A 26,651-nucleotide genomic window follows, 5' to 3' on the forward strand; every position below is an offset into this window, starting at 1 on the left:
TCACTTGCACACAAACCCTCATCTCAGGATCTGCTTCTGGGAACCCAGCCTAAGACCCTTCCCAAGAATGTATTTGTTAGGGTGGTGGTATGTCTGTGACCTTGTACTCTGTGTGATGTGTTATGACTGCATCCGCTGCTTCTTGCACGTTTGCTCTAGATGGGGCGCTGACTTACGTTTTCTTCCAGGGAAGTCAGCTGCTCATCCAGTCTCACTTGGTCTGTCCCAAGGGGAAATGTCCCTTTCTCTCTGTCAGGTAGGACAGGTGGGAACTGCCAGGGCCCTGAAGATTCTGCTATCAACTCCTCCGTGGCATTGATGACTTTCAGCACTTCTGTGGAGATGTTGCAGAGAGAAACAGCAGAAAACTTCTGTTTGGTCCAATAACAGAAGGAGACAGAAGACAAGAACAGCACATTAACCAAGACATGGAAATTCTACATCGTCAGGGTGCTCATCGTGGGATCACTTCCATGATAACACACACACACATCAATGAGCTGAAGAAATGAGAAGGCAAACACAGCAGGGGAAACTCAGAGGTGGCCAGATTTGACTTGGCCTAGATTCCGTGACTCACACTGAATTATTTCAGATGCTTAGGGAGGGAGGAAGGAGAGGTCAAGGGGAAGCTACTGTGTCCTCTGCCCACTGCTGAGAGTTTTATATCCAGCACCTCGTTTTCTGGATGGTATTCTACTTCTTTAATGGAGCTTCAGACACAGGCGATGTCAAACCACATCCATGCCGTGGACCAGTGGGTAGTTTTCTGGACTGCGAGTTAGGAGACCTGGGTTCTGGATCTGGCTCTAACTCCATCTAGTTACGGGACCTTGGCCAAGCTACTTCCCATTTCTGTAACTTAGTTTGGTTGTCTGTACAATGAGAGTATTGGAAAAGAGTTTCTCTGCAGTGCCTTGGTAGCCACTGTGCGTTAGCTCACACACACCTATTCTCAGGCCCATTCTTCCTTGCTGTCCTCTGCCATAGATGCTGAACAGAAAAATACTCTATTTTCCCGCCTCCCTTGCTGCTAGTGGCAGTCATGTGACATAGTTCTGACCAGTGAGCCTGAAGGGAAAGCCTACTGAGGGGTTTCCAGAAAAGCTTTTGTTTTCCTACCAGGTGAATAGATGCAGCTGATGCTCCTCCCCTTCCCTTCCTCTTCCTTCCTTGATTATAGATGTGCAGTTATGACAAAAGTGAGGGTGAATACCAAAATTCGAAGTCAGGTGGATCAGAAAGACTGAAGGGGCCTGTGCCCAGATAGCTCAACCAGTGGATCAACTCAACCACTGTGAGTTACCACCTGCCTCTGAACATCTTGTTACATGAGAAAAATAATTCCCTATCTGTTGAAGCCACTGCTGGCCAAGTTTTCTGCTCTTTGTGGCTGAACATATTCCTAACTGACACAAGTCACTTCTAGCTTTTACATTCATTCATGGCTCAAAATTACAATTAGTCCAGATCTGGGCATAGGTCATTAATGGAGCAGAAGGTCTTCAACCATAAAGAATTATCTGCATCTCTGAGTTCATCTGAGCATATATAGCACCAACCAATACGCTGAAGATCAATGTTGCTTGGCAGTAATGATTTCCATCTACAATCAATTTTATTTACCTCATCACAGGGTTTATAAATTGGAAGTCAAATATTGCCCACACGCATATTTTTTGTTTGTTTTGTTGTTTGTTTTGACCAGTAAAATGTTTCAAGAAAACACAGAATTTGAATGCCTTTGGTACTGGGCTAACATATTAATGACAGCTATGGTTTGATTTTGCAAAGTTTGTTTCTCCAAGTAGATTCTGCTGTAGGTTTTATCTCACTTGAGGATGTTGTCTATAGCCCTCCCACTTCACTAGGGAATCAAAGTGTCTAAGTGACAAGTCAGTGACTGCATCCAACAGCCTAGAAGCTGGCTCTGGGCTTCCATGCTGAGGCACATGGTCTCATACCTGTCAATCCATCCCAAGGTTAGGGCACACGTGCTCAGTGGGCTCCTCTCCAGCCTATGTCACAACAGCTGTTTGACTGACCCAACAGTTTTACTCCTTTTGATTCAAGGGACTTTGTTACAAACCAAAAGAAAAAAAGTGGGGGGTTGGGATATCAGTAGAAGGGGGTGAAGGGAAGGTGACACAGACCCACCCGAACAAGGGCAGTGTCCAAGGGAGCAGCCAGGGCCAACTCTTCACCATGGGAAAAACTTTCAAAGGCTGTCCTCCACTATCCAGGACCCTGGGTCTCGACATGGCAGATTTTGGAGATGAATTGGGTTCAAAATGATGGGCATGAAACAGTTACCACTGGTTGCTTACGTCTATTTTAGAAAAGGCTATGTTTTACATGTGAAAGCAGATTTGTTACCCTTCTTTTAATAAATAAAGCATGTATTAGAAAGTCTGCCCCTTATTTGGTAGAAGAGGTGCCCTTGTACCTCTTTTGAAAAGAAAGACGTAAGACTAAGCAATTCAGAAAAAAAAAAAAAGGGCGGGAGGGAATCACAATGCAATGGGAGGGAAAGTGTGAACATCACACTACCAGTTAATCCAGGGGCATTAACAGGCCAAGGTTATTAATGGGAGGACTCAGAAGGTGCGTCTCTGCGTCCTGAGTCTAGCTGAACATATGCTATCTAAACAACAAGTTGGAGGTTGATGTTGCTTGGTAGTCATTGTTCCATTCAATCCATAAATAGCCTTGTTTATTCAATGATAGGAGTTGCAAGCTGGAAGCCAAACATTGCCCAGAGGCATGCATTTCTGATAAGAGTGCCAGCTGTGGGATACACATGTCCCAGTTTTCTATGGGCCCCACCATTCATTCTACATACTTTATTGGGGGTCCATAGTGTTCAGGCTTTGCTCCAGGTACTGGGACAAGCAGCGGACAATGATAAAGTCCCTGCCCTCCTGGCATGCCTTTAGCCCTACCCCAGCCACCTGATGTGGTGACACTTTCCTGGCCCCTGAAGTCATTTGCATTTGCCATTGAGTCTATTGAGAGAGCACCACAGCTTCTCTGTGCTCTGTGGTCTGGTTCAAGGTCTGGATCACTTCAGAAGGGAACTAGCCTCCAGCTGGGGGAAGTGGTTGAAAAATAATTACGTGGAAACTGGACAAGACGTGTCTGTCTGGTGGGTGCCCCAGTCTTGCTCTCTACTGGAAAATACAAACTGGAATCCACAAGCACTTGCAGGGGATCACGTGTTTCTTGTCTGTGACACAGACGTGGGCTCAGACGTGGGGGCGGGAGCCGACAGAGCACCCACCAGAAGTGAAGATAACTGGGATTTAGTTAGCTCACCTCTCTGTTCCTTGTTTACTCACTGGCCCAATAACAGAGATTAGATCTGTTACAGGGCCAACACTGATTTGTTATGCAAATGGCCAGTTCCCTGCCCAATCTAGATTTAAAAGTACAAAGCACCTTCTACAGTTTATGTTAAATAAAGCTGCATGTGGCACTGGAAAGGGTTTTCAGATGAAAAGCTGGTGGGGACTCATGGGTGCTGTGTGTGGGGCACAAATGAAAAGCTAAGGCTCCTTTCTGCTTTATAGCTCACAGCCCTGGAGGCACGCGCTGAATGGCACAAATGAGCACGATTTGAGAGCCAGCCAGAGCTATTACAGTAGCTGACATTACTCCAGATATTAATTACAAGACGGATCACATGCGACAGTTTCACGGTATCAAATAAGGGAAAGATGAAAGTGTGGAGCAAATCAGCTGCCAGGAAGGTTGGGCTCCAACACTGTGGCCAAGGGCCCTACAGACAACGGACCGGCCATGGCTGGGAGTCCACGCAGTAACCAAATCCAACCTGCTAGTGAGCACAGAAATACAAATTAAACAACCGCTTTTATCAAGTGCCAGACACAATCGCAACTCCCTTTAAAAATGGCCAGTGTCTGCCAGTGGGACTTCACTTGGGGGGCCCATGCTTCCAGCTGGTGGCCCAGCAGGGGACGTGTTTGCTCCTCAGTCTCCCCACCACTGACGGTCACCCTCAGTGAGTGACCTGAGTGTCCCCTTCTAGGGCTCAGTCTGTGTCCCAGCCCCACGTGGAAGATCACATCCAGAACGTCAACTTCACCACCACTGGGACTGAGGTTAACAGGCCAGCACTCAGGGTACAGAGGTGAGAAGAAGCACCCATTGTTTACCCCTGGCGGAAGGGGGTGTTCTCCATCACTTACCACCAAGGCAGTGAAACAAGCACCTACCTCAGGAAAGACTCATGCTTCCTGCCTGAGTCTAACCAACAATGGGACCAATGCAGACCTGTAAGAAAGGGAGGGACCACTCCGAGTTCGGGGCCCTGCCACAGTGGCCACTTCAATGGACCCAAGAAAGAAGAAGACCTGGTCAGGACCCAAGTCGTACATGCAAGCTGCATCATTTGTTTCTTTCTGGGGACTGCAGGGCAGAGCAAGACTGCTTTCCTTTTGTCTCACTGCTCACAAAGTTTAGCCTTAGCAATCTCCGCATTCTGTCCCCAGGCATATTCTCTTCCTATTAAACAAGTTGCTAGAAAACGAAATCGCCCTCTATTTACTCTTCCTTATAAACTGTTTTCCAGAGACATGCAGAATGCAAAGGGTTGCCTGGAGGAGTCTACAGAACTCTAAAGAAGAAAGTAGTTGCACTTTCAACACCAAATAGATCTATTTATTAGCAATTCTTGCAAATTCTCCTGTGATTTCCCCACCAACACTGTTCATTTCAAAGTTTCGTGTGGGACAAAGAAATGCCAGCTCATTTCGAGGTGGAATAAACAGGAATATTGCTTACCAGAATGGCTCGGGCTTGTGAACGTGTGAGCAGCAGGGCTCATTAGGTGCCTGGCTGAATAGAAAGGGAATATTTTGGGGCGACAGAGGGCTGGTTCCAGCCCCAGCCCCACCCTTGGGCGTGCACACCTGCTGTGTCAGCTGGGCCAAAACACATCTGGTGTCTGGCTGTGTGTAATGGCCTGGGGGTGCAACAGAGGCCTGGGGTAATTACTTATGAGACTTGATATACGTCTTGATGTGCTATACTCTAACGCAACACAACGTGGGAAAAAGCGCTGAGTAGTAAATGATGTGGACAGGTATCTGGGGCAGAACGAAGGCTGGTCCTCGCTCCACCTTGGACACTGTTCTGATGTGTACTCATAACAACAGCTAAAAGGCTAGACAGGTGGAAGCTGAAGGGACACTGCCACGAGGATTTTTGTGGGGTACAGAGGCAGGCTATATGCTTTGAGGCCCCGGGGCCAATCTTCAAAACAGGGAGGGGCTGTGGCAAGGGGACTGCCACTTTGCAGGATCTGACAAAGGGCCTCCTTCCCCTTGGGCGCAGCGGGCCTGACGTCTGGGCCCCACCACTTTTTTAGGGGCCCATGAACATCTTTTAATTTCTTTTAAAACTGGAAGGAAAAGAAATGAAATCTTAGGTCCAGGAACATGTTTTAATACCTAATGTTAATATATGAATCATAATACCAACCTGGTTGCAGATATGATTTTAAATGCTTTTTCTCTTACTGTAGCCCAGGGCGTGCAGAGGATGACAAATGGGAAAATGGAGGCAGGGCCTGGAATGCCCAGCTCAGCAGCTTGAGTGTTGCACTGCTGGCGAGCAGGCATCACTGCGCGCGTGTGCTGCTCGTTATCAGAGCCGTCATTTACTGAGCGCAGACCGTGTGCCAGGCTCTGGCATAAGCACTTTATTTGCCTCACCTCATGTAACCCTCCTCACCGCCCTATGATGCAGGCATTAGGACCACTCTGTCTCACAGGTGAGGAACGAAGGCTCAGAGAGGTGATGGGGTTTGGCCTGAAGGAGCCGGGATTTGGACCCAGGGCCACCCGATTTCAAAACCCAGACTCTTAACACGCCAGCCTGAGGGGCTTATGCTTTAGAAACGTAGTTCTGACTGCCAGACGGAGAGATTTAGGGCTGGGAGAATCAGAGGCAGAGAAAAGCACAGGAAATGATTGCTACAACTTGAATCAAAGGTCACAAGGGCCTGAGGTGGGGTGTCTGCCACGGGAATAAAAGGACAAAAGGCACAATATTCTGGAAAGAGAACCGAGAATGCTGTGGCTGTGGGGGGAAGAAGGGGGAGATGGAAAGACGCTGCTGTGCTTTCCAGCTGAGCGCTCTGGAAGAAACTGGTACCATTAAAGGAGATTTAAAAGCCAGGAGAGGATGAAAGTTTCATTAGGCTTTTGAAATAAGGAAACATATAATATTTCAAAGATCTTTCTCATAACCCAAGAGACTGAGCAATTGCCAAATGCCCAAATGGGGTAACTTCCAAGTCATGTGTTTAGTCTTTATCTGGAATCCATTATTTCTGATGTCAGGTTTCGCGAGTGGGTTTGGAGGAGATACAACCTTCATGGTTGGCTTTCGTAAAAACAAGACAGTGTGGGGGCCTGCAGTTCTCCTTTCAGACGTGTGGTAAATGAAACGTTCCTTAGGGGCCGAGGAGGAGACAGGGGACATCCCATGTAACAGAAAGAAGTTTCACAGGGGTCATCTGAAGACCTGTTAGGACACAAAGGGGTGGCCCGCGTGGAGGAATTCCAGGCAGAGTAGAAAAGCCTGTTGGCTGTTCAAGTTGCACAAAACACATAGGAGGCCTCACCTTCTGCCCAGCTCACCGCTGCTCCACAGATCCCTTTAGGGAAAGAGGAGAAGAGAGAAAGAAGCCCGTTCAAAGTCAGTGTGGGTGCTTCCTATGCCAGCTACGCCTCTAGGCTTCTCACAATTTCATGTAACCCTCACAACCACCTGGCATGGTTTTCATCCCCTCTTTAGAGAGGAAGAAACCAGGATTGGTGAAGAAGATGCTGAGCAGGGCTGTGAGCCCAGAGACTCTGGTCTCCAAAGTCCACGTTCTTTCCCACCTGTCACATCACCTTCTCCACATGTATGATTCCCAAGACCCAATGGATTGTAGAAAGTGAGGATGGACTAGAATCACACTGAATGAGCAGGTCTGTGAACAATCAGTCGGTCAGTGAGAGGAGGGCCTAATACGGGAAGTCCTCAGGTTGTCGTAACACCAGTCAGAATGAGCTCGTTGAGTTGGCGCACCAACAGCCCAGCCACACGCTGGAGCTTGAGATCTCCTGAGGGACAAGCTCCTTTCTAAGCCTCTCTGAGCCTCCCTGGGCGTGAGCCACCAAGGACAATGCAAGTGAAAAAGAATGGGGTCTGTAAGAAAATCTGCTCTGCGTGGGACCCAGACGTCACAGTCTGCCCATTACTTTTCGGTCCCATGTTACAGATGCTGCCTTGGCTTTATGAAATGCTTCTATCAAACCACCGGAGCAAGCAAGGAAACGTGTCCAAATGCCCTGATTTCTTGTATTTTTTTTTTTTTTTCATTTTCAAACGTAAGAAATGAAACTCCATATGTCCTCCTAAATAGTTGACAGAAATCTGCTAGGAAAATTCAGTGCAAATATGTTTTAGTTCTCGTGAAACATAAGGCGTTCCGGCAAGGCCTCTACAACCCATCAAAATACATTCTCCACCAACAGATTTGTGTCCCTGAAGAGTGACTTGATGAAAGAGGACGGCACAGAAGTTCGGAAAGAAATTGGAGCATGAACCTAATAAATTAGCACATGTAACAAACTGACACAACGAAGCACGGCGGAGATTGGAGAACTGACCTCTAGGAGTGCCTCCTGAAAGCATCTAGGTTTTGATGGTCAAACCATTTAGGAAATAAATAAGATTTTCTTTTTTTTAATGGTGATTACAGAAATAAAAATTTTTAAATGTGCTACTTGTAGTGTAGTTCCAGAATTAAACCCACTACTAGTTTGTCTGTTTCCCTTGGGTCCTTTTTTTGCCCTTCCTGGGGGGAGTCCCTGTGGCTTGATGTGGGCCACCTGAGCAAGGCCACTTCAGGACCTTTGGCCATTACCTGTGACCAGCCCTCCCTGGCAGGTGTAGCGCACACAGGACTTCCTTTCCTGGCCAAGGAGGTGATCATGGTCATCAATATTTTTCGCTTTTGTATCCTGGCTATTCCTCCAAAAAAATGGTTCCTGATACTGACTGCAAATATTTCCCCACTGCTGGCAGTAACCAGGGCCTCCCCAGGGCACATGTTCAGCTCTGAAGAAACTCAACGAGCCATGAAACCATCTTCCTTGTTCACTAGGAAAGGAAGTGGCACATGGCAGCCAGCGTGATCTTCCTAAATGTGAGGTCCTCCTTGTTCCTTTTCTGCTGAAACTTTCCAGGTGCTTTCTACCTCGCCCAGAATAAAAGCTGAAGTTCTCTGCACGGCCCACATGGCCCTGCTTGCTCCGGCCCCTGCCCTCTCTCCCTTCTCCCACCACTCTACCTTTGGCCACGTTGCTCCAGCCACCCTGGATCTTAAATCTGTTCCTTGAACTTGTCAAGGTCATTTTCACCTTAAGGCTTTGCCTGGGGTTCCTCTGCCTGGTAAGCCTGAGATCTCTGCCTGACTTTTTCCTTTTTGTTCTTCAGGTCTCAGCCAAGAAAGACACTTGGTCAGAAAGGGCCAGACCAGCCAGGACCCCTCCTCCTTCCAACTCGCTGCCATGACTGCCATGCTTACTCTTCTTAGCACTTAGCACTATCTGACATCTTCCCCTGCACGTATTTACATATGTATCAGCTCTCTTCCAACAGAAGGTACATTCCCGAAAGCACGGAACTTTCTTCTCTTATGTCTACTGTTATGTGGCTCGTACAATAGTTCAACCATTATTTGTTGACTAAATGGTAAATGAACAAGGATTGTGGCAGCACGTCTCCCACAGGAAGTCAGGTAAGTCTTTATTGTCTCCTATAAGTACCGCTGGGCCTACAAACCAGGAAGGTCCATCTGTTCCTTCATTGGCATGAAAATTAAGCACCTTCCCCTCTAGCCACATTCTCCCCTCCCCAAAGGAACAAGTGAATATTTCTCCCAGCACTATTTATTAGGAAGTGATCTCTTCACAACTAGAGGTGAGAGGTGGGTAGAAATCATTAAGATAAATCATGAGTTAAATTTTAGTATATTCTAGGCTATCCTCTGGACTATCTCATTGTATCTTAAATCAATATTCACAAATTACTGTGCCTTTAAAGACATAATGTGATATCTTAATAGCAAGGCCCTCTTCATTCGTCTTTTATTTTTTTCTAAACATTTCTAAATTATTCTTGATTTTATTCTATCAGATAATTTCAAAAATCCTTTTGGAAAGTTAAAAAAAAATCCCGTTTGGATTTTGATTTGAATTCCATTAAATGTCTACTCTAATTTTGGAACAATTCATCCTCCTTACCAGCAAACTGCTACGTTTCTTGGAAATCTGTGGTTTTCTCGTTAAGTTTTAATTTCACATCTTTTGCTCCTATTATGGATGGAATTAATTTCCCCTATATCTCCCTTCCTCCCCCAATCTGGTTTGAGATTCATCTGCAAATTTTAGTTCATGGCAAATTAATGGCTAAACTACAAGCTCCTGACACGGGGAGTTGTAGTGTAAATCCCAGAACCACTTGAGCTGTACTGTGTAATTATGCTGAATGATGTGGATTTATGAATACATCTGATACTAACAGACCTTTCCTTTGAATACAGTGGATGTTTATTTTGCATTTATTTGCATTCAAGGTTGCTATATCCTTTCACTCTCTGTCGCAGGTAAATATTCGTGATCTCTGACCTTACCCAAGTTTTTATTGCTGCTTGGGGATCCTTTCTATCTCTAAACACTGTTTTCTCTCCTATTCTATGCAATAGCCATTTCACACCCTCTCCAAAACGCTGAAACTCTAATTCCATTATCCGCTCACTTTCAGAAGACAAACTTGCCTTTTAGTCCGGAGAGCTAGAGAGAGGAGAGAAAAGCTCGAACATAAAACAAACTTTCTGACATCAAATTCACTCTCTTACTTGTATCTGGACCAATCTGTCTTTGCTATTCCAGTGCCTATGTCCAGATGTTTTCTGGACCTCACCCTCTCCAATTCCCCAAGAGCCCCTTATTGTTGGATATAGTGCTAGATATCTTTGGCTGCTTGTCCAGTTTTCCCTTAGGATAAATGAGCTACACTGCCTTTCTCTCCTCAAACCACATCTGGCCTATGTCCCGTTCTACTGCTGTGGTGGAGGCAACGTCGGTTTTTCCTGGCCTTCAGGTAACACCTGCATTGCACTGGAGTTCTGGACCCTCTTCCTCTCTAGTGCTCAGTTCATCCCTTTCCTAGAGAGGAAGATGTTCTGCTGACGTCCCAGTGACCTAGCAGAGAACCTGGGACTCTGTCTCCCCAGCCAGGTGGCCCCCCTTCCTCCTCCCTGCCCACACAGGACACAGCTGTGGGAATGCATGAAGCCGTGACAACATGAGTGAAGCCACTGACGACACGCGTGCAATGAAACCGCCTCACCTGTTCCAGCACGGTGGCTAAGAGCTGTAGCTCTAAGTGGACAGCTAAAGCTTCTCTGTTTTCCTAGGACAACAGTTAAATAGAAAGTTAGAAGACAGGTGTGAATTCTTCAACAGGCGTACAGGCCGACTGAGGTCAGTGTAGTTTGCAAGGTAGAAGTTAGTACCTCACACTACATTCGCTTCAGCACCAACTAAAGATGAAGACACTCTTCTGCAATCAAATGCTACCTGGGATGAAAGACATTGAATCCTCTGGGGAATGGGGGGTTATTCTGCAAGGGTGAGATACAGATGGACAATCCTTGATGTTACGTCAACACTGTGATATCAACAAAAAGTTTCTCACAAGCACTTGAAACTTCAGAAACCCAAGGCGCTGGGTTTTCTCAGACAACATTCAATAAACCTGACTCCTTGTCACTGCCCAGGATTGTGTTCCCATGTGATCTGATGTTAGTAAATGGGCAGCCGCCATGAGAAGATGAACAAATTCACCTCGAAAGACACTTTAGTTTGGAGAAATGTCAGTACTTTGATGAGAATTATTCCACGAAACTATAAATATGGGAGACATCAGCTGGTCTGTGACTCCCTTGTGAAAATAAAGCCCAATGACTCAGCGACTTGTGATAATAATTAATAAACAAAGACACTTTAAATAAAATGCTTGCAGGATACTAGATGTACATATTTGACAATATTGTAAAAATTGACTAATTTGCGCCTTCGACAAACACTCATGTTCCAAAAGCTTGACACGTAGGACACTGTCTGTCATACAAAGTGTCATAAATGATACTTATGTCAGGAAATAACAACCCATTTAATCTGTGACATATCTAGACCCACGGGATTTTTGAAGCCAGAAGGGACCTTGGGGACCACTGCTCCGAGCCTGGGATGATGAGGGGCTTGTGGGAGATTCAGCTCCTGAATGTGGTCTCCAAACTCTTTGTGCCCCTCTTGTAGGGACACGGGACCTGCATCCCTAGAGGCAAATGGATCTAAGAACCACGTTAGCCCGAGCCATTGGCACGGCCACCTGCCCAGTGGTAGAAGAGAAGCAAGTGCTTGTTCCGGGGCTCCAAGGACCCCATGGTTTGGGAGGCTGACGACTGAGCCTCAATGGAACCAAGCTGACTTAAAGAACAACCATGAACCTTTGGGGATCCAAGTCCCAGGAGGTTACTGGGCTGACCCCAAGCTCTACACGCCCATCCTTCAGCTAGTTCAAGTGCAGATGGCAGTGACCATCCTGGAGTCATCACTGGTCTCCCAACACCCAGCCCAAGTGAGCCGACTCCAGAGCCAAGTCTGCCCACAGCAAAGGGCTCCCTCCAGTCAAGAAAAACTATATTTCTAGAATGGTTCTTCTTCTTCTGGACAGGATTCTGAAGCCCTCATTTCTAGGTGGGTTTTCATACCAAGGACACTGAATTGCCACCGATGTCACTGTGTCTATGAGGACATGCATGTTCCTCTGCTTTGGCTCCCAGAGAGCAGGACCACTGGTGGGGGCAGGAGGGACAGTGACATCTGGTATTAGGCAAAGCCCCTCTTGGTAAGACAAAGGTGATTGGCAGCCATTTAGGCATTGGGATTGTTCCACTGCTAAGTCACAATATCGATGTGAGTATTTGTGAACCTGGACCCTTCTGTTTGGTTACTGTCTCAGTCTGTTTTGTTTTCCCCAGAGGCAGACTCAGAGACAGGGATTTGAGAGCATGTAGTTTAGCTGGGAGGCGAGCCCAGGAAACAGGGGTGGGGGAGCGGGGAAGTGAGGCAGCACAGAGAAAGGAGGCAGTGAAGACTGTCTTATCACTCTGTGTGTCAATCTCTGTGGGTGCCGAGAGCTCAGTCTGCTCAGTGTGCAGCTCGTGTCCCAGGGTCACCACCCAACAGGGACACCGGAGCTGGAGTATGTACACTCTTCCCATCAGTCACTGGTGAGGGCTGCTCCCGGGGAGTTGAGTTCTCTCACACCCAGCCTGCCTTCTGCTGTCCAAGGAGCCCCTGCCCGCTGCCCCAGGCAGTTGGACTTTGGGCCAGTGCATGACCACGGTAAACAGAGAAGGTGAGCACTGACAGCTTCTGGGACAGCCATGCGTTCAGATCCACTCCCCAACTGTGCTGTGTGCACGTGCGTGAGTGCACAAACTAGTTGTGCTTGGATCAGGGGGAAGTCACGGTTATTCTGATCCTGACCATGGGAACCTGGGGTTTCTGATGCACTGTCTTCCCATTGCATCCTGCATAGCGTGACGAAGCACCGAATGGGCTTCCAGACCTATGGCTTGGCACCACCAGTGTGGACTGGGAACATGCACTAGGCTGTTTGGTGCCAGCTGGTGGGTGTTATTTCGTGGCAGGGAAGTTGATTTTCTTTGAGGCTGTTAAAGGAGATACAATTAATATCTGCTGGGCTCCTGCTATACGCTAAGCCCCATGCTGCATAGTTCAGTCCTCACAACCCTATCAGGGGTACGATTATCCCTATTTTGCAGATGAGGCTGTGATGTGTTTATTCAATCAACAATGAAGACCAGGGCGGGGCCCTGGGGATCAATTAAAAAACAAGACAGACGTGGGCTTGTCAACATGTTGGGAGCAGCTCCGCTGCCCAGTGGGAAAAGAACTGGAGAAGCCAAGAAGGGCCTGGAGGGATGGGGAGAACAGTTCAGAGGTGGAGGGTAGTGAGCAGGCAAGGAGTGGCACTGCTTTGCTCTAAGCAGGAGCAAGGAGTTAAGACGTTAACCAAAGTCCACAGAGTTTGTAAATTGCATGGTTGTGTTGCAAACTCAGTCTAATCCTGAAGCCTATCTCCATTCCCTTCTGATTCTAACTAATGTTCAATATGTAAACCTGAATTTCTGTTTTCCTTTCATCAGAGTAGCCCATGCCGGGAGGAAAGTGTACTAATTATCCTTTCTGTTGGCTACATGGATTTTTGCATACAGTAATTGATACCTGGTTGACATTTAATTCATTGATTCATGGTAGGCTGGGGGAAAGACGTGAACTTTGACCCATCTGGGAGTTTGAATAAGAAAAACTTCCTAATTTCCTCCTCAGCAAGGGCTCAGGGCAGGATGGGAGGTTGTCAACGTGCCCAGGATCCGCCCCTCCACCTTCCCCCTGTGGCTCCTCCTTTACTTGCTCACCTTCTGCCCAGGAGAGCGCAGCACAGACTGCTGGCTCTGCCTCCAGAAGGTGAGGCCTGCAAGCTGACTGTGGTGGCAGTGTACGACTCATCACGGCCTGGCATGCCACCGGCACAGCATGAGTTTCTGGAGCCTTGGGACCACCAGGCAGCAAAGCCAGAGGATGCAAGGCCCTTGCAGGAAACAATGTGATACTCTTCAGTTACCACCTGGCTCTCAGCTCTAGCAGACAAATGTGACGGGGTGTGGGTTCAAGTAACAGGGAGGATCAGAGCCCGCTACCATTGAGGAAGTGATGGGTGGGAACCCACATCCCAGGGAGCGGCTGCTTGTGAAGGCCAAGTTCTGCTCTCCAACCCACAGACAGCCAGAGGAAAGACACGGACGCTGTCCACAGGCAGGAGGCCTGGCAGATTTACGAGTGAGGACTCCATGTTTATGGAGGGTGGGACGGGAATGAGTGAAAGGCAGAGTCTGAGGTGCTGGAGGGCTCAGGGGCTCAGCCATGGAGGACAGTCCCCATGTCCCTGTGGGCCTGCTCCTGACCTGTGGTCATTCTGACATTGGCCTGGCTATGCCACGGTACCCCAACTTGGCTGCTGAGCAGATGAAGGGGCCTCATTCACCTGTGCACATGGGTTGCCAGCAACCTGTTGGCTCCTTCGGCATATTCTCAACACAGGAAAAAACTGATCACAAGTGCAAAGACATCTAGGTGTTTCAAGATAAGATTGTATCTGAGTTACCGAAGAGGCAAGTCATTGTAAAGGAAGGAGCCCATGATTTGAGGCCACGCAGATGTGTGATGCCGCCCCAGCTCTGAAACCTACTAGCTGTGGGCCTTGGGCAAGTTCCTTCATGGCTAGCCTCAGTTTCCTCATCTGCAAAAAGGGCTGCATCTCTTAGGTTGGTGCAAAAGTAATTGCGGTTTAACAGGTTAAAAATAATTGCAAAAACTGTAATTACTTTTGCACTAACCTAATACTTCGATGGATTTATTAAATGAACTAACCAACATGTGCAAAGCAGCAGGCACACAGGAGACACTCAACAAATGTTAGCGTCATCCCCTTCCACTGGAGGCAGCTGGGCTGTCCCGACTCTAAAGTGGCCAAGTCTATCAGGAACGTACTTGGAGAAGCTGTAGAGAAACCAGGTGTGCGTTGGAGGCAGGGACTCGGGAACCCCTTTCTGCCAGAGGTTGGGGCTATCGTCTATGGTTTTCAAACAATGTCCCTTGGAACTCAGGGGCTGGCTGGTGGGAGTCAGAGGGGAGGAGGAGGGTGGGGCTGAAGATCAAGTGGCTGGGCTTTGGGGACGTAAGAGCAGCAGTGTTTTTGTCTGTTAATGGGATTCCACATCAGGTTTGTTTGAAAATGGATTCTGAGGCTAAGGCAAATAAACCCAAATCTGAAAACTACAGAGACAAATGATCCAGAGGCTACTTTAACACAAAGACCATGGAATGAAGTTTCATCATTGACTAAAAGTGGGGTGGCTAAATGTTCCCAATCCACAAGCAAAATTCCTCAGGGAGAGGGTGGGGAGGGAAATCACACCGCTCCTTACCAATGAGAGGTCATGGACACTAACATATAGGCTTGAGACCGACGGGCTGTCTGGATGAAGGATAGTAAGTAGGAGATGACAGGTCTTGGAAGATGTCCCCAGGACACACAGTGCTGGTGTCCTGATGGAACCACTCGGCGCCAATCAAGAAGGGTTCTCTTGGGCTCTCTCCAGTGCACAGGGAGGGCCATTTTAGGGAGCTCTTTGGGAGTCATGCACATTTCTGTGCAAATACAGACCCTTTCCCCACTCCACCCCCAGCTGCAGGAGCCAAGCTGTCTGGAGGTGGTTCACGGCCCTTACCTTCTTCAGCTCTTCCTGGACACTCTGGCTGTTGTCTTCAGAGGACAGACTTTCCTTCTGGGTCTCAGACTCTGTCTTGGGCTCGGACTCCTGGTCCTCCCCTGAAGAAGTCTCCTTCTCGCTCATTTTCATTGCTAACTTGAACAGCCTGTTTCTCACTTTTTCCTCCGTGCTGTCTGTGCTGGTCTGCGGGTTTCGAGCTTCACTGCTGAGGTCGGTGTCTGATAAATCACCCGACACCTAAATAAAAACCAGAATCATGAGTTGAGGATGCCTCTGCTGCACTCATGTTGTTTGCTGTCCCCAACGACCGCCTGTGAAGGATTGCCCAGGAAAGTGACGACTCTCTTACCTGATCTGCTTCCTCTACAGAAGCCTTTCACTTTTTTACTTTCTCAAACACATGCATTTTAACACCTTGTTAAGGGTTCAGGCAGGCGAGCATCTGTACTTGGAAACATGTTTGAATCCATTCATTGCTTTTCATTCACAAAGTACCGAGCACCCACCATGGGCAACACTGTGTATACCTGGCCACAGCCCCGCTGTCCCCTAGTGAAGGAGACACACTAAAGCCTTACATACTAACCGTCACTATGGTGAGTGCTCAGAAAGGGGTGGGTGGGAAGCGAGGCTCTGCCAGCCCACTAAGGGGCACTTCCTGGGAGGGGCCGGGGTTCAGGAAGTCTGCCTGGTGGAAGCCATGTTTGATTTCAGATTCAAAGTGTAGCAGTTACTCAGCTAAAAGGGAGAGAGCGAAGACCAGGATTCTAGGCAAAGAGCAAAGGTGTTGAGATGGAGCGAGGTCCTTGCACAGAGGGAAGGACGACTGTGAGACAGTCCCTTTGGCAATTACAGTTCCGGCTTAATAATGACATCTCTGGTTCCTACTATCCACTTGGTGAAACTCTCCTAAGCTCCTTCTGTGAGTAGAGCTCTGACCAGGCCTGGAGAACTCCAGGAGGACACGGAGACTCTGACAGTCACTCTATTCTTGGCCTTAGACAGATGTGTGTGGGATGTGAACCAGATAACCCTCAGCATACCATCAGGTCCAATTTTAGCTTTTGAGTTTCCTCTCTGAGCTGTTCGATCTGTTTATAAGGCTTGATATTTTGTGGCTTTTATTCTTTTATGAAGGGCTTCCAAAGAACAAAGAGAAAATTGACTTATATTTTCAATAAAATAAAACTCATTCTATTTTGCATTTACTATATGGGTTCATTAGGCCTTTTTATAAATCTAAGGTACGTGATAGGATCTTTGTGACCATATTTTCCCTATCTTTTGAAATATTTTGCTATTTCATCATCCTGGGAAATATCTTTCATTATTACTCATCAGTGATTCCCAATTATGCTAAAAGAGACTAAGATAATAAAACAGAAACATAGAATTGCCTACAAGGATGATTCAATAGCGAAATAAATCTTCACCATTCTGTCAGCTTTTTGTTCATTGCATCCAGTCGAGAATTCAAAATTTCATAATGGCAAAGAAAAATCTGACAGAGAACAACATTTCATTAGATGACTCAGAAGACGAATTCAAAAGATGGTGAAGTTGATTGTATACGTCAAACCTAAGACTAAGAGTCTTTAGATGATAATGTCTTAGGTGAATTATCTCAAACTCAAGAATCAGTGAGTAAACAGTGTATTCAATAAAGACAAAAGAAAGTAATGGTATTTTCATTTAGTTTCATTTCATTTCATTCAACAGGAAGGACTTCATCACACATTTTACAACAAGAATCCGGACAATCCTGCTTTGCTAAAAAGATGTGTGACAGATTCTTTCATTCTTTATGATGTCTGTGTATCAAATTTGCTTGATACAGTTTGTAATTGGACAAATGCTGAAGAAACCTGCCTACATAAAGATGTTTACAAGGAAACAGATTATAGAAATGAGGAAAAGAACCACTGGATTAATAAAAGATAAAGGGTCCATTGGAAATGACTGTTTTTTTCTGGTCCTGAGCAAGAATCAATGACGAGGGCCTCATGAGATGTGACCAGTGCTGTCAGCATGCTCGAGAAGGAGGAATTCCTTTGGGGCTACGGGGACGCTCTGTAGGAAGAATGGCCTCTGAGAAGATTCCTGAAAGATGAGGACCATTTTAATATGTAGACATGAGGTCAGGCATTCTTGAGGAAGCAGCAGGACCAATAAGACCCAGCATGCATGGAAACTGCTTGATGTAGTTAGAGGAAAAAGGCTTAGAAAGGGAGAGACTGGGGAGCTTGGAGGAAAGAAGAAAACAGGCCTGGGTCAGACCGCAGAGGAATAAGCATCAGCCTAAGGAACTGAGCTTTACCCATCAAACAGTTTGGCTGCTACTGTTGTGGTACAAACTCACACCTGGTAACCAACCTCCTCTTACCATCTTACTCAACAGATTTAACACTGAACTGTTGATTCATCTTAACACGTTGCGCACGGATCACGAGAATCTTCATGAGGGATTTAAACCCCGCCGTACGCAACATGTTAATTCTGGTTGGCTTTTCTTTAGCTTTGGCCTATGTCTCTATCACATGAGAACTTGTGAAGAATTAGCCAATGGTGATTCAGTTCACAGTTGGCAAACAAACATTGAGCACCTACTTTCTGCTGGGCTCTGTGCTGGCCACCGAAGCTCAAACGTGAGAGTGACAAACATTCCTGCGCTGGCAGAATCCACAGCTTGGTGGAGAGAGGAACATCTAACTAGATCATTGTAACACACTGGGGTACAACATGTGAGGGTTTGGTGAGACTTTGAGAAGGAAGACTCACCCAGTTGATTGAAGTGGATGGTGTCACAGAAGAGAAATTGGGATAGGTGATACCTGAGCAGAATCTTTAAGAATGGAACCCTAAAAGTTGTCAGGATACACCTCAAGTTTTACTTAAATTGAAAATTGCATTAATGCTAAATGATGGCCCTAGAGTTCAATAAGGACTTTGGGATCTGATACCCAGGACATGTGATACTGTACACATGGATGGAAGCATCATTATCAAAAGCCACCAGAGCTTCAAAACTAACTTAGTAATATTTGGCCGTGTAATATTTATCAAATAGATTAACAAATAGTTACATTTCCAAAGAAAAATAGGTACAGTAAGTCCTCACTTAGCGTTGTTGATAGGTTCTTGGGAACTGTGACCTTAAGCGAAGTAACGCATAATGAAACCAATTTTACTGTAGGCTAATTGACATAAATAAGAGGTAAGTTCCTACAGCATGTTTCTGGTCACAAAACCATCATCAAAGAAAGACCCCAAACACTTCTAATATTAAACATTGAAACAAATGTGAGCTATACATACATTTAAGAAAGATTAATAAAAACAAGATAATTTTTCCCATCCAGTTTTTCTAGTTCAGGGTCACGGGGGGCTGGAGCATCTCCCAGCAGCTCAGGGTACAAGGAGGAAACCCACCCTGGGCAGGACGCCCTTCCATCGCCTCACACGTCCCCACACTCACTCATACTGGGACAATGTAGACACACCAGTTTACCTCAGATGCACATTTTTGGGATGTGGGAGGAAACCAGAGTACCTGGACAAAACCCATGCACGCCTGGGGAGAATGTACAAACTCCACACAGACTGTCGCCCTGGCTGGGAGTCGATTTTTTAAAATTCTCATCGTTATAATGAAATGACATTGAACAAAACAATGTTGTTCAAAGAATAATCGTTGACTCTCCCCACCAATATTCACCCAGCTTCAATGTTAAGTAAATATAAGATAAATAATCCAGAATGTAAGATAAATGATCATCATAAAACAAACACACACACAACTTCTGAGCCGTCTATTGTGGTGGGAGGGCTTTTTAAGCATCCAAAGATAAGCCTAACTTCTAAGCCTTCTTAATCCTGCTCTACTTTATGGCCACTTAGAAAATGTATTTCCCCCCAAACCTGCAAGTAGGTAGAGGGAAGAACTAGCCACAGTGACAAGCTACATCTAGGAGGTATGGCCATGAAATGTAAAGCCCTAGGGTGGAGACTATAAAAGCCATGTAGTGGTTTTTGTTGTTTTCCATTCATTCATTCACTCATTTATTCAACATACGCATGTTCAGTACTGCAGCTAGTTCTTAGCCATCTGTTCAAAGACACAGAGCAAGACAACGGAGTAGGAAAAACTCCTATCTTAAGCGAGCAGAGGAGAAATGACTTGAGTATGCTAGATATTGGCAAAGAACAGGGTGGGGAAAGCATTATCCTCGTTCAAGAATGACTCAGAAAAGGTTCACATGAACCTATGGAAAAATACTGCAGAGCAAAAAAGCAAAAGTTAGCTTAAACACATCACACAAATTTTGCTAACAACCAGGACCCCATGTCTGATCGCAGTTTCGCATTTTCATTAGGCGGTAATAAAACAAAGAGTCAATAGACAGGAGTAGAACATTACAAGGGACGCGCACCCAGACTAAAAGACTAAAGGATGAGACGAAAAGGGGAGATGGGTGAGACAAAAGGTTGAAGAAAGACTGACAACACAGCAGCAGGATTAGAACCTGCAATCGGAGAGAGTTAACAGCAGAATGTATCTTGGGAAAAGAAATGAGTGATGTGGAGGATGAATTTGGGAAGGTTTCCTAGGAGGTTGAGGCAAAACATCAAAGCAGGAAAACAGTTAAGAGAATATCACAGACACGGAAGACAGAGAATGGAGATTCCACATAGGAATTATGGGTGGCCTGGAAGAAGTAATAGTCACAGTGACAGAAGAAAATGCTCCTGAGTTGAAAAAGCACCTGAGTGTGTCTATATTATGTGCTGCAGCATAAAATGAGCACACACCTACCATTCTGGCAAAACGTTTGCTTTTTAAAGATACAACAAATCAAACAAACTTCGAAGAGAAGAGACAAATGTTATATGTAAAGGAAAAATTAGTCTCTCTTCAGGCTTCTATCCAACACTAAGATTATCAGCTTCAGAGTGTTGGAGGAAAAAAGATTCAGACCCACAGATTTCATGCCATCTTCTTTCACAGGAGAAAAAATGCAAATAGCTTTAAATATAGGAAAAAATGCTCAACCTCAGTAGTAACCATGAAAATGTTAACTAACGAGAAATATATATTTTTTTCCTCCCATACAGTTGGCAACAATTTAACAGACTGACAGCACTAACTAAGTATTGTTGACAATAGGAGAAAACATACTCTAACAGTTCTATGGGTATGTAAATTGCTATGCGGTTTTGGGAGCTTAATTTGGCAATACTCATTAAAATTAAAGATGCATATATGCCTCAAGTCAGCAATTCTACTTCCTGTACTTGTATAAAGAGGCTTCCACAAAGAAATTCTCTGCAGTACTGTTTGCAATATCAACCACTGGAAAGTTTAAACTTCTATCATCACGGGAACTATTGACTGTTGATTCCTTCCCACCATGGAGCAGTGGTGAACCCAGCAGGTTGGGTGGACAATGGGAGCACCCTGTCCCAACAGGAAAAAAGTCTTTTATCACTAGCATTGCTTAGAATGTTCTGTGCATGGTGCAAAGTGATAATGACAAGACTGAATTTTATTAGATTTGTTTTTGTTTAAAAATTCTCTACAGACAATGCACCCTTATTACTTGCACCCTGGGTGGATTACTCCCACTCCCAGGCTCCTCTTGGGGACCATGCGGCGTAATCTTTTGCAGGTACGATGTGAATGTAGTCCTGTGTGTGCTGATATCTCCATCACTTATTGTTAAGAGAAGGGGACAGAAGAATATGGAGAATAAGATGCTGATTTTGATTACATACAGATACATTTACAGAACTATGTTTCTAAATATACTCTATGGATATGAATGCACAAATACAACTATAGTGAATTTGGGGGAGATGACAGGGATTTAGGGTTGTGATCAAGGGGAACTATATCTGGATGTTTTAAAATTTATAATTTAAAAATATGCAGTTTGGGGGCCGGCCTGGTGGCTCAGGTGGTTGGAGTTCCATGCTCCTAACTCTGAAGGCTGCCGGTTCGAGTCCCACATGGGCCAGTGGGCTCTCAACCACAAGGTTGCCAGTTCAATTCCTTGAGTCCTGCAAGCGATGGTGGGCTCTGCCCCCTGCAACTAAGATTGAACACGGCACCTTGAGCTGAGCTGCCTCCTGGATGGCTCAGTTGGTTGGAGCGCGTCCTCTCAACCACAAGATTGCTGGTTTCAACTCCCGCAAAGGATGGTGGGCTGTGCCCCCTGCAACTAACAACGACAACTGGACCTGGAGCTGAGCTGCACCCTCCGCAACTAAGAATGGAAGGACAACAACTTGAAGCTGAATGGCACCCTCCACAACTAAGATTGAAAAGACAACAACTTGACTTGGAAAAAAGGCCTGGAAGTACACACTGTTCCCCAATAAAGTCCTGTTCCCCTTCCCCAATAAAATCTTTAAAGAAATATGCAGTTTAATTATATTTTTATAATTAAAAATATATATTTTTTTCTTTTGAGAAGAGAACTAACTACGCTAGTAAACTAAACAGGAGGGAGGACCAAGACAGCCGGTTTTGAAGTCCCCAGAAGTGCAACGTCATCGCCCCCTAGTGGGGAGGAGAGGACACTACCAGGGAGGCTGATAACACGTCCCAGCGCCTTTCTGCGGGCTTTGCCTTCTCCAAGTTGATGCCTTGCAAAGATTAACACCAGAAGACAACTTTCAAGCCATTTCAGAATAAATAGGGAGTGTTAGGCACCTAGTTCTGATGGAGAGGTGGCATTTCATACCTGCGCGTGAATCATGCAGACAAGAATATCCCCGAGGGAAGTTACCCAGAGGAAAACAGTATCCATTTGAGCTAGGTACCAATGATTCATAGTTGCACAGAACCTGGTATTTCTACTCTACCATCACAACAATCCCAAGAGGCAGATTTGTAATGATCCTGTTTGACAGAGGAGAAAATGAGATCTTGGACCAAATCGAGGACTTTTTCTAGGCAGTGTATTAGCAGGGCAGGCAGGCCTGATGCCACAGTCTGTGATCTGAGGATCTTTGAGTCTACAGCTATTTTCTTGGGGGCCCCAGGATCAGGGATGTGGCTGACACACTCATGGAAGGTCACTGTAGCAGATGATGGTGACATCCCCAGCCTGTATCTCCCTGGATCTGCATGAGTTGCCTGCAGCCGTGAGGGATGGCCCACTGATAGTTTCCCACCTGGGTCTCTCTTCTTCTCCATCTGAGGAATTTCTCAGGTAGCATTCATGCAAACCTAGCTGTGTATGGAGTCAGTGCCCACTCTGGGTGGGACCACTCTCCACTAATGGGAGATGGGAGCCTGTGTCTCCTAGTGGGAGAACTCTGAGCCGTGATCACATGGCTTCTCAGAGAGTTCCTGGTAGGATGGGGCCCTACTTGCCTATAGCGTGCTCTAATTGGCCTTTCTCACTTCCCTGTCTCCCTCATGGGCTTCCAAGGATCTCCTCCCACACAAACCTACATACAAATCCTCGACTCAGGACCTGCTTTTGGTGGAACCCAAACTACGACTGCCGGGCATGGTAGCTGGGTACTGCTGAAGACGCAGTGACATTCGGGAAGTGGGTGTGGTTTCTCCAGGAGTGCAAAAGGTCAAGTTGATAGGAATGCGAGTGAATGACCGGGATGTCCCTATAGAAGACAGAGGCAACATAACTGTATCTCCCATGAGACTCTCAGTTTCAAATACTACAATGCGCTGCTTACATAAGGGCATTAAACTTCCCTGGCTACATGTGTCACTTTGGAGTGTATAAAATATTACTATGGGAAGGCCAGAGTGGGCTCCACAAAGCTTAGTATTCAGTCCATGGTGATCACAGCCCTTCGCCAGGAAGAGGTGAGGGCAAGGGGACGGCATAGATCTGGGAACGAGCGGCGTGTATTTAGAGAATATAAACTCCTGAAAGTGTAAGCAAAATGGGGTGTGTGCGTGTGTGTGTGGGGGTGCAGGTGCATTGTTTTCTAGGAAGAGAGTCTGTAACTTTAATCATATTCTTAAAGGGGGTCCATGAACGAGACCACGTGGGCAGAGCCATTCAGGATTCTGAGACGGGGTGTGCTGTGGACTAAAGGGTCACAGAATGTTAGGAAATTGTGCCCTAAATTATCATGTTGAAATCACAGGTACTGAATCCTTGTGCCGTGTCTAGGACAAAGCTCAGCTCTTTACAAACATTACCATTTTCACTCATCTCAACCATTCTTTGAAGTGGGTTCGAATATTATTTCCACTGTATAGAGGAGGAACCTGAGACCCAGAGGGATGCCTTGCCCAAGGTCACACAGCTGTTTTTGAACCCAGGAAGGCTGACTCTAGACCCCATTCCCTTAAGCCTAAGCCAGTGGCCCTCAAACTTTAACGCACAGCAGAATCACCAGGCGAGCTTAGTACAAGAGAGATGCCTGGGCCCCATTCCCGGGGTTTTTGATTGAGCAGATCTGGGGTGGGGCCTAAGAACCTGCATTTCTAACAAGCTCCCTGGTAATGCTGATGGTGCTGGTCGGGGGCCACACTGTGCAAATCCACTTTGAACTTGAAGTTCCCATGTCTAAGAGGAAGGCGTGGAACCCCAGAGAGTTGGTGTCATCCGTCTCGGTCACCCAGCTCCTCAGCAGCAAAAGTCAAGATGAGAATCTGGGTCTGTGGATTCTTAACCTAGGGTTCTCTATGCCACTCGTGCGTGGAGGAGGGCACAGGCTACTGGAAAGTGTGTGTGCACCTGTACGCACCCATTTCATTACCTGACGTGTGTCCAGCTTCTGGGTATGAGTGCCAGGGGAAGGCAGTTCCTTGCTTGGCTCCTCCGAGCCCACTCGGGCCCGTCTCCACCTCCTAGCCCTGCGGTCTGCAGCGTGGGGGGCCTCCTCAGGCTCGCTGCTGTCCGAGGTCTCCCTGCTGGCTGCCTGAGGGTTGAAGTTCACGTCCAGCTCTCCCTGTAAGCGTATCTTCTCAGCTGCAGGGGGCCTGGGGGCCTTCCTCTGCAACCAGGACAGCCTGGCCCGCCGGCCAGCTTCCCGGGAGGAGCCTGCCGATGAGGTCTCCGAGTCAGAGCACATGGCCTCGGGGTTGGGGGAGAGCCTGGAGGAGGCAGAGGTGGCTGAGGGTCCTTGGGCCAAGCCTTGTGCCTGCGCAGGCTGAGGCAGGAGGTTTCTGGACAGGCCCTGGGGCCGTGGGCACAGGCTGCTCAAGGCCTCAGTCCAGTCAAAGTCTTCCTCGCTGTCAGAGCCCATCTCATCGTAGGCGGATGCCACGTGGGAGGCCGCCTCCAGGGCCTGAAACGTGCCACTCTTAGGTGTGGCCAGCAGGCGGGGAGCGGGCAGGGTGCCGTCCTTCATGGCCATCCAGTTCCCATCGGGACTCTGCAAAACGGGGGCCAGGTCTGCAGGTGGGAGAGAGAGAGAAACCAGCGAGGGCTGTTACCACCTTCGAGCAAGGTGAGGTTGCCATCTGTCCCTTTCCCACGACCGGCTCCTGGGGGTCTTGGGGAGCAGCTGACTCTAGAAGTCCAGGGGGACACACCTAATTGGGGGACAGGTTTCAAGGTCCTCAGGAAGTGCCTTGAGGCCTCACAGGTCCCCAGTGCTTCAAGGATGGGAGAAACTCAGTGATCTGACTCCGATTTAATGTCTACCTGAGCAGACGGTTACCTTAGTCCCCTGAGAATTGTCCCACTCCTGCCCTAGGCGGACTTGGGTATAGGAGGGGAGAGGAGAAGGCTGCTATTGGCAGCCCCATGTTATGGCTCTTTGAACTTGGGCCTTGGTTTTTGCCTCTTAGATTCTCGGTTGGAAAGGAGATGATTCCACTACCTGCCCTGGTCTACCGCACAGGTCAAATACACCTGCACTTGGCACTTTTACAAATCTCATACGAGCCTCGTGAGATGGCATGTGTGAAATAGTAAGATACATATGTATAAACACATACACACACACACACACACACACACACTGGTCTCTGTCTCTGTCTCCTGCTAGTATTTGGTCTTTGACCCCAGTTCCTGACCTAGAACTCTTAAATTCCTTGGAAATTTTTGTTCTAAAGAGGCAACTGTGAGTGGCTCTGGGACGAGGGCTGGTCATGAGACAGACCAGGTCATGATTAGAAACTGAAAACTTTTAGCCCCCTCCTGTATCCTTCAGAGAGGAGAGATGGGTTAGAAAATGGGTTAACAATGGGTTATGCCTCCCTGATGAAGCCTCCATAAAAATACCCAAAGTTGGGGTTCAGAGAGCTTCTGGGTTGGTGAGCGCATCCATGTGCCAGGAGCCAGGAGGGTGGTGCACCCCAAGTCCACGGGGACAGAAGCTCCTGTGCTGGGGACCCTTTGGGGCCGACCCTATGTACCTCTTCACCTGGCTGCCCATCTGTATGCTTTATCATATCCATTATTATATAACAAACCAGCAAACATAGGCAAGTGTTTCTCTGAGATCTGTGAGCGGCTCTAGCAAATCACTGAACACGAGGAGTGGGTCACAGGAGCCCTGATTTATAGCTGGTCGGCCAAAGTCCAGGTGACAACCTGGGACTTAAAATTGGTATCTGAAGACATGCAGAGCTGGCTTAACCTTTAACGGTGAAATCTGTCATTAACTCCAGGTAAGGAGTGTCAGAACTGAATTGAATTGTAGGACAGGGCCATCCAGTTCCCATCGGGACTCTGCAAAACCCAGCTGGTGTTATATAACCGGTTGGTTTGGAGAAAAACCTGGCACATCTGGTCACAGACGTGTTTTGTGTGAGCCGTGGAGGAAGAACAGAGTTTTTTCCTGCTCAGCTTATTTTCAACTCAGGGCACACGCCTCATTCCGGAAAGGGCTCGAGGCAGAAAGAGGTCGGTATTTCCAACCTCATTTTACAGATGAGGAAAACACAGGTAACTAAGTCAAACGTCACAATAACTAGTCAAAGGCCACAGAGCCCATAACTGGTCGAGGCGGGACAGGCTGCATCTTTGTCAGACTCCAAGGCAGCTCCTGGTTAAGACAGGAAGCACTCGGCCAGCTGTCAGGCGTTGCGGGAGCAGGCTGGGGCGGGTCTCAGTCTGGGGTCATGGTCTGGACTGGCCTAAACTGGGCTCAGTTCTACCCAGAGCATCCGTGATGACTGGTGGCTGGGCCCTCGGCGGGGACCAGCAGGCCAGAGGACAAAGTGACTTTGTCTTGTTTTGGCTGAAGG

General features: G+C 47.1%; 1 protein-coding gene across 4 annotated transcripts in view; it reads right to left on the minus strand.

Moving 5' to 3' along the window:
* Window positions 1-26,651, minus strand: part of MYRIP (myosin VIIA and Rab interacting protein) — a 224,722-nt gene that overhangs the window by 15,729 nt on the left and 182,342 nt on the right. For 3 of the 4 annotated variants that reach the window (XM_019727578.2, XM_019727576.2, XM_074312580.1), the window contains 4 exons: window positions 24,212-24,849; window positions 15,467-15,706; window positions 10,432-10,494; window positions 177-371 (listed from right to left, as the gene is read on the minus strand). In XM_019727578.2, coding sequence (XP_019583137.2) covers window positions 177-371; window positions 10,432-10,494; window positions 15,467-15,706; window positions 24,212-24,849 — 1,136 coding nt within the window. The remainder of the gene's footprint in view (window positions 1-176; window positions 372-10,431; window positions 10,495-15,466; window positions 15,707-24,211; window positions 24,850-26,651) is intronic. The other variant, XM_019727577.2, reaches the window with a different exon arrangement.

The sequence above is a fragment of the Rhinolophus sinicus genome, linkage group LG10 (assembly GCF_036562045.2).
Source record: "Rhinolophus sinicus isolate RSC01 linkage group LG10, ASM3656204v1, whole genome shotgun sequence".
Classification (NCBI taxonomy): domain Eukaryota; kingdom Metazoa; phylum Chordata; class Mammalia; order Chiroptera; family Rhinolophidae; genus Rhinolophus; species Rhinolophus sinicus.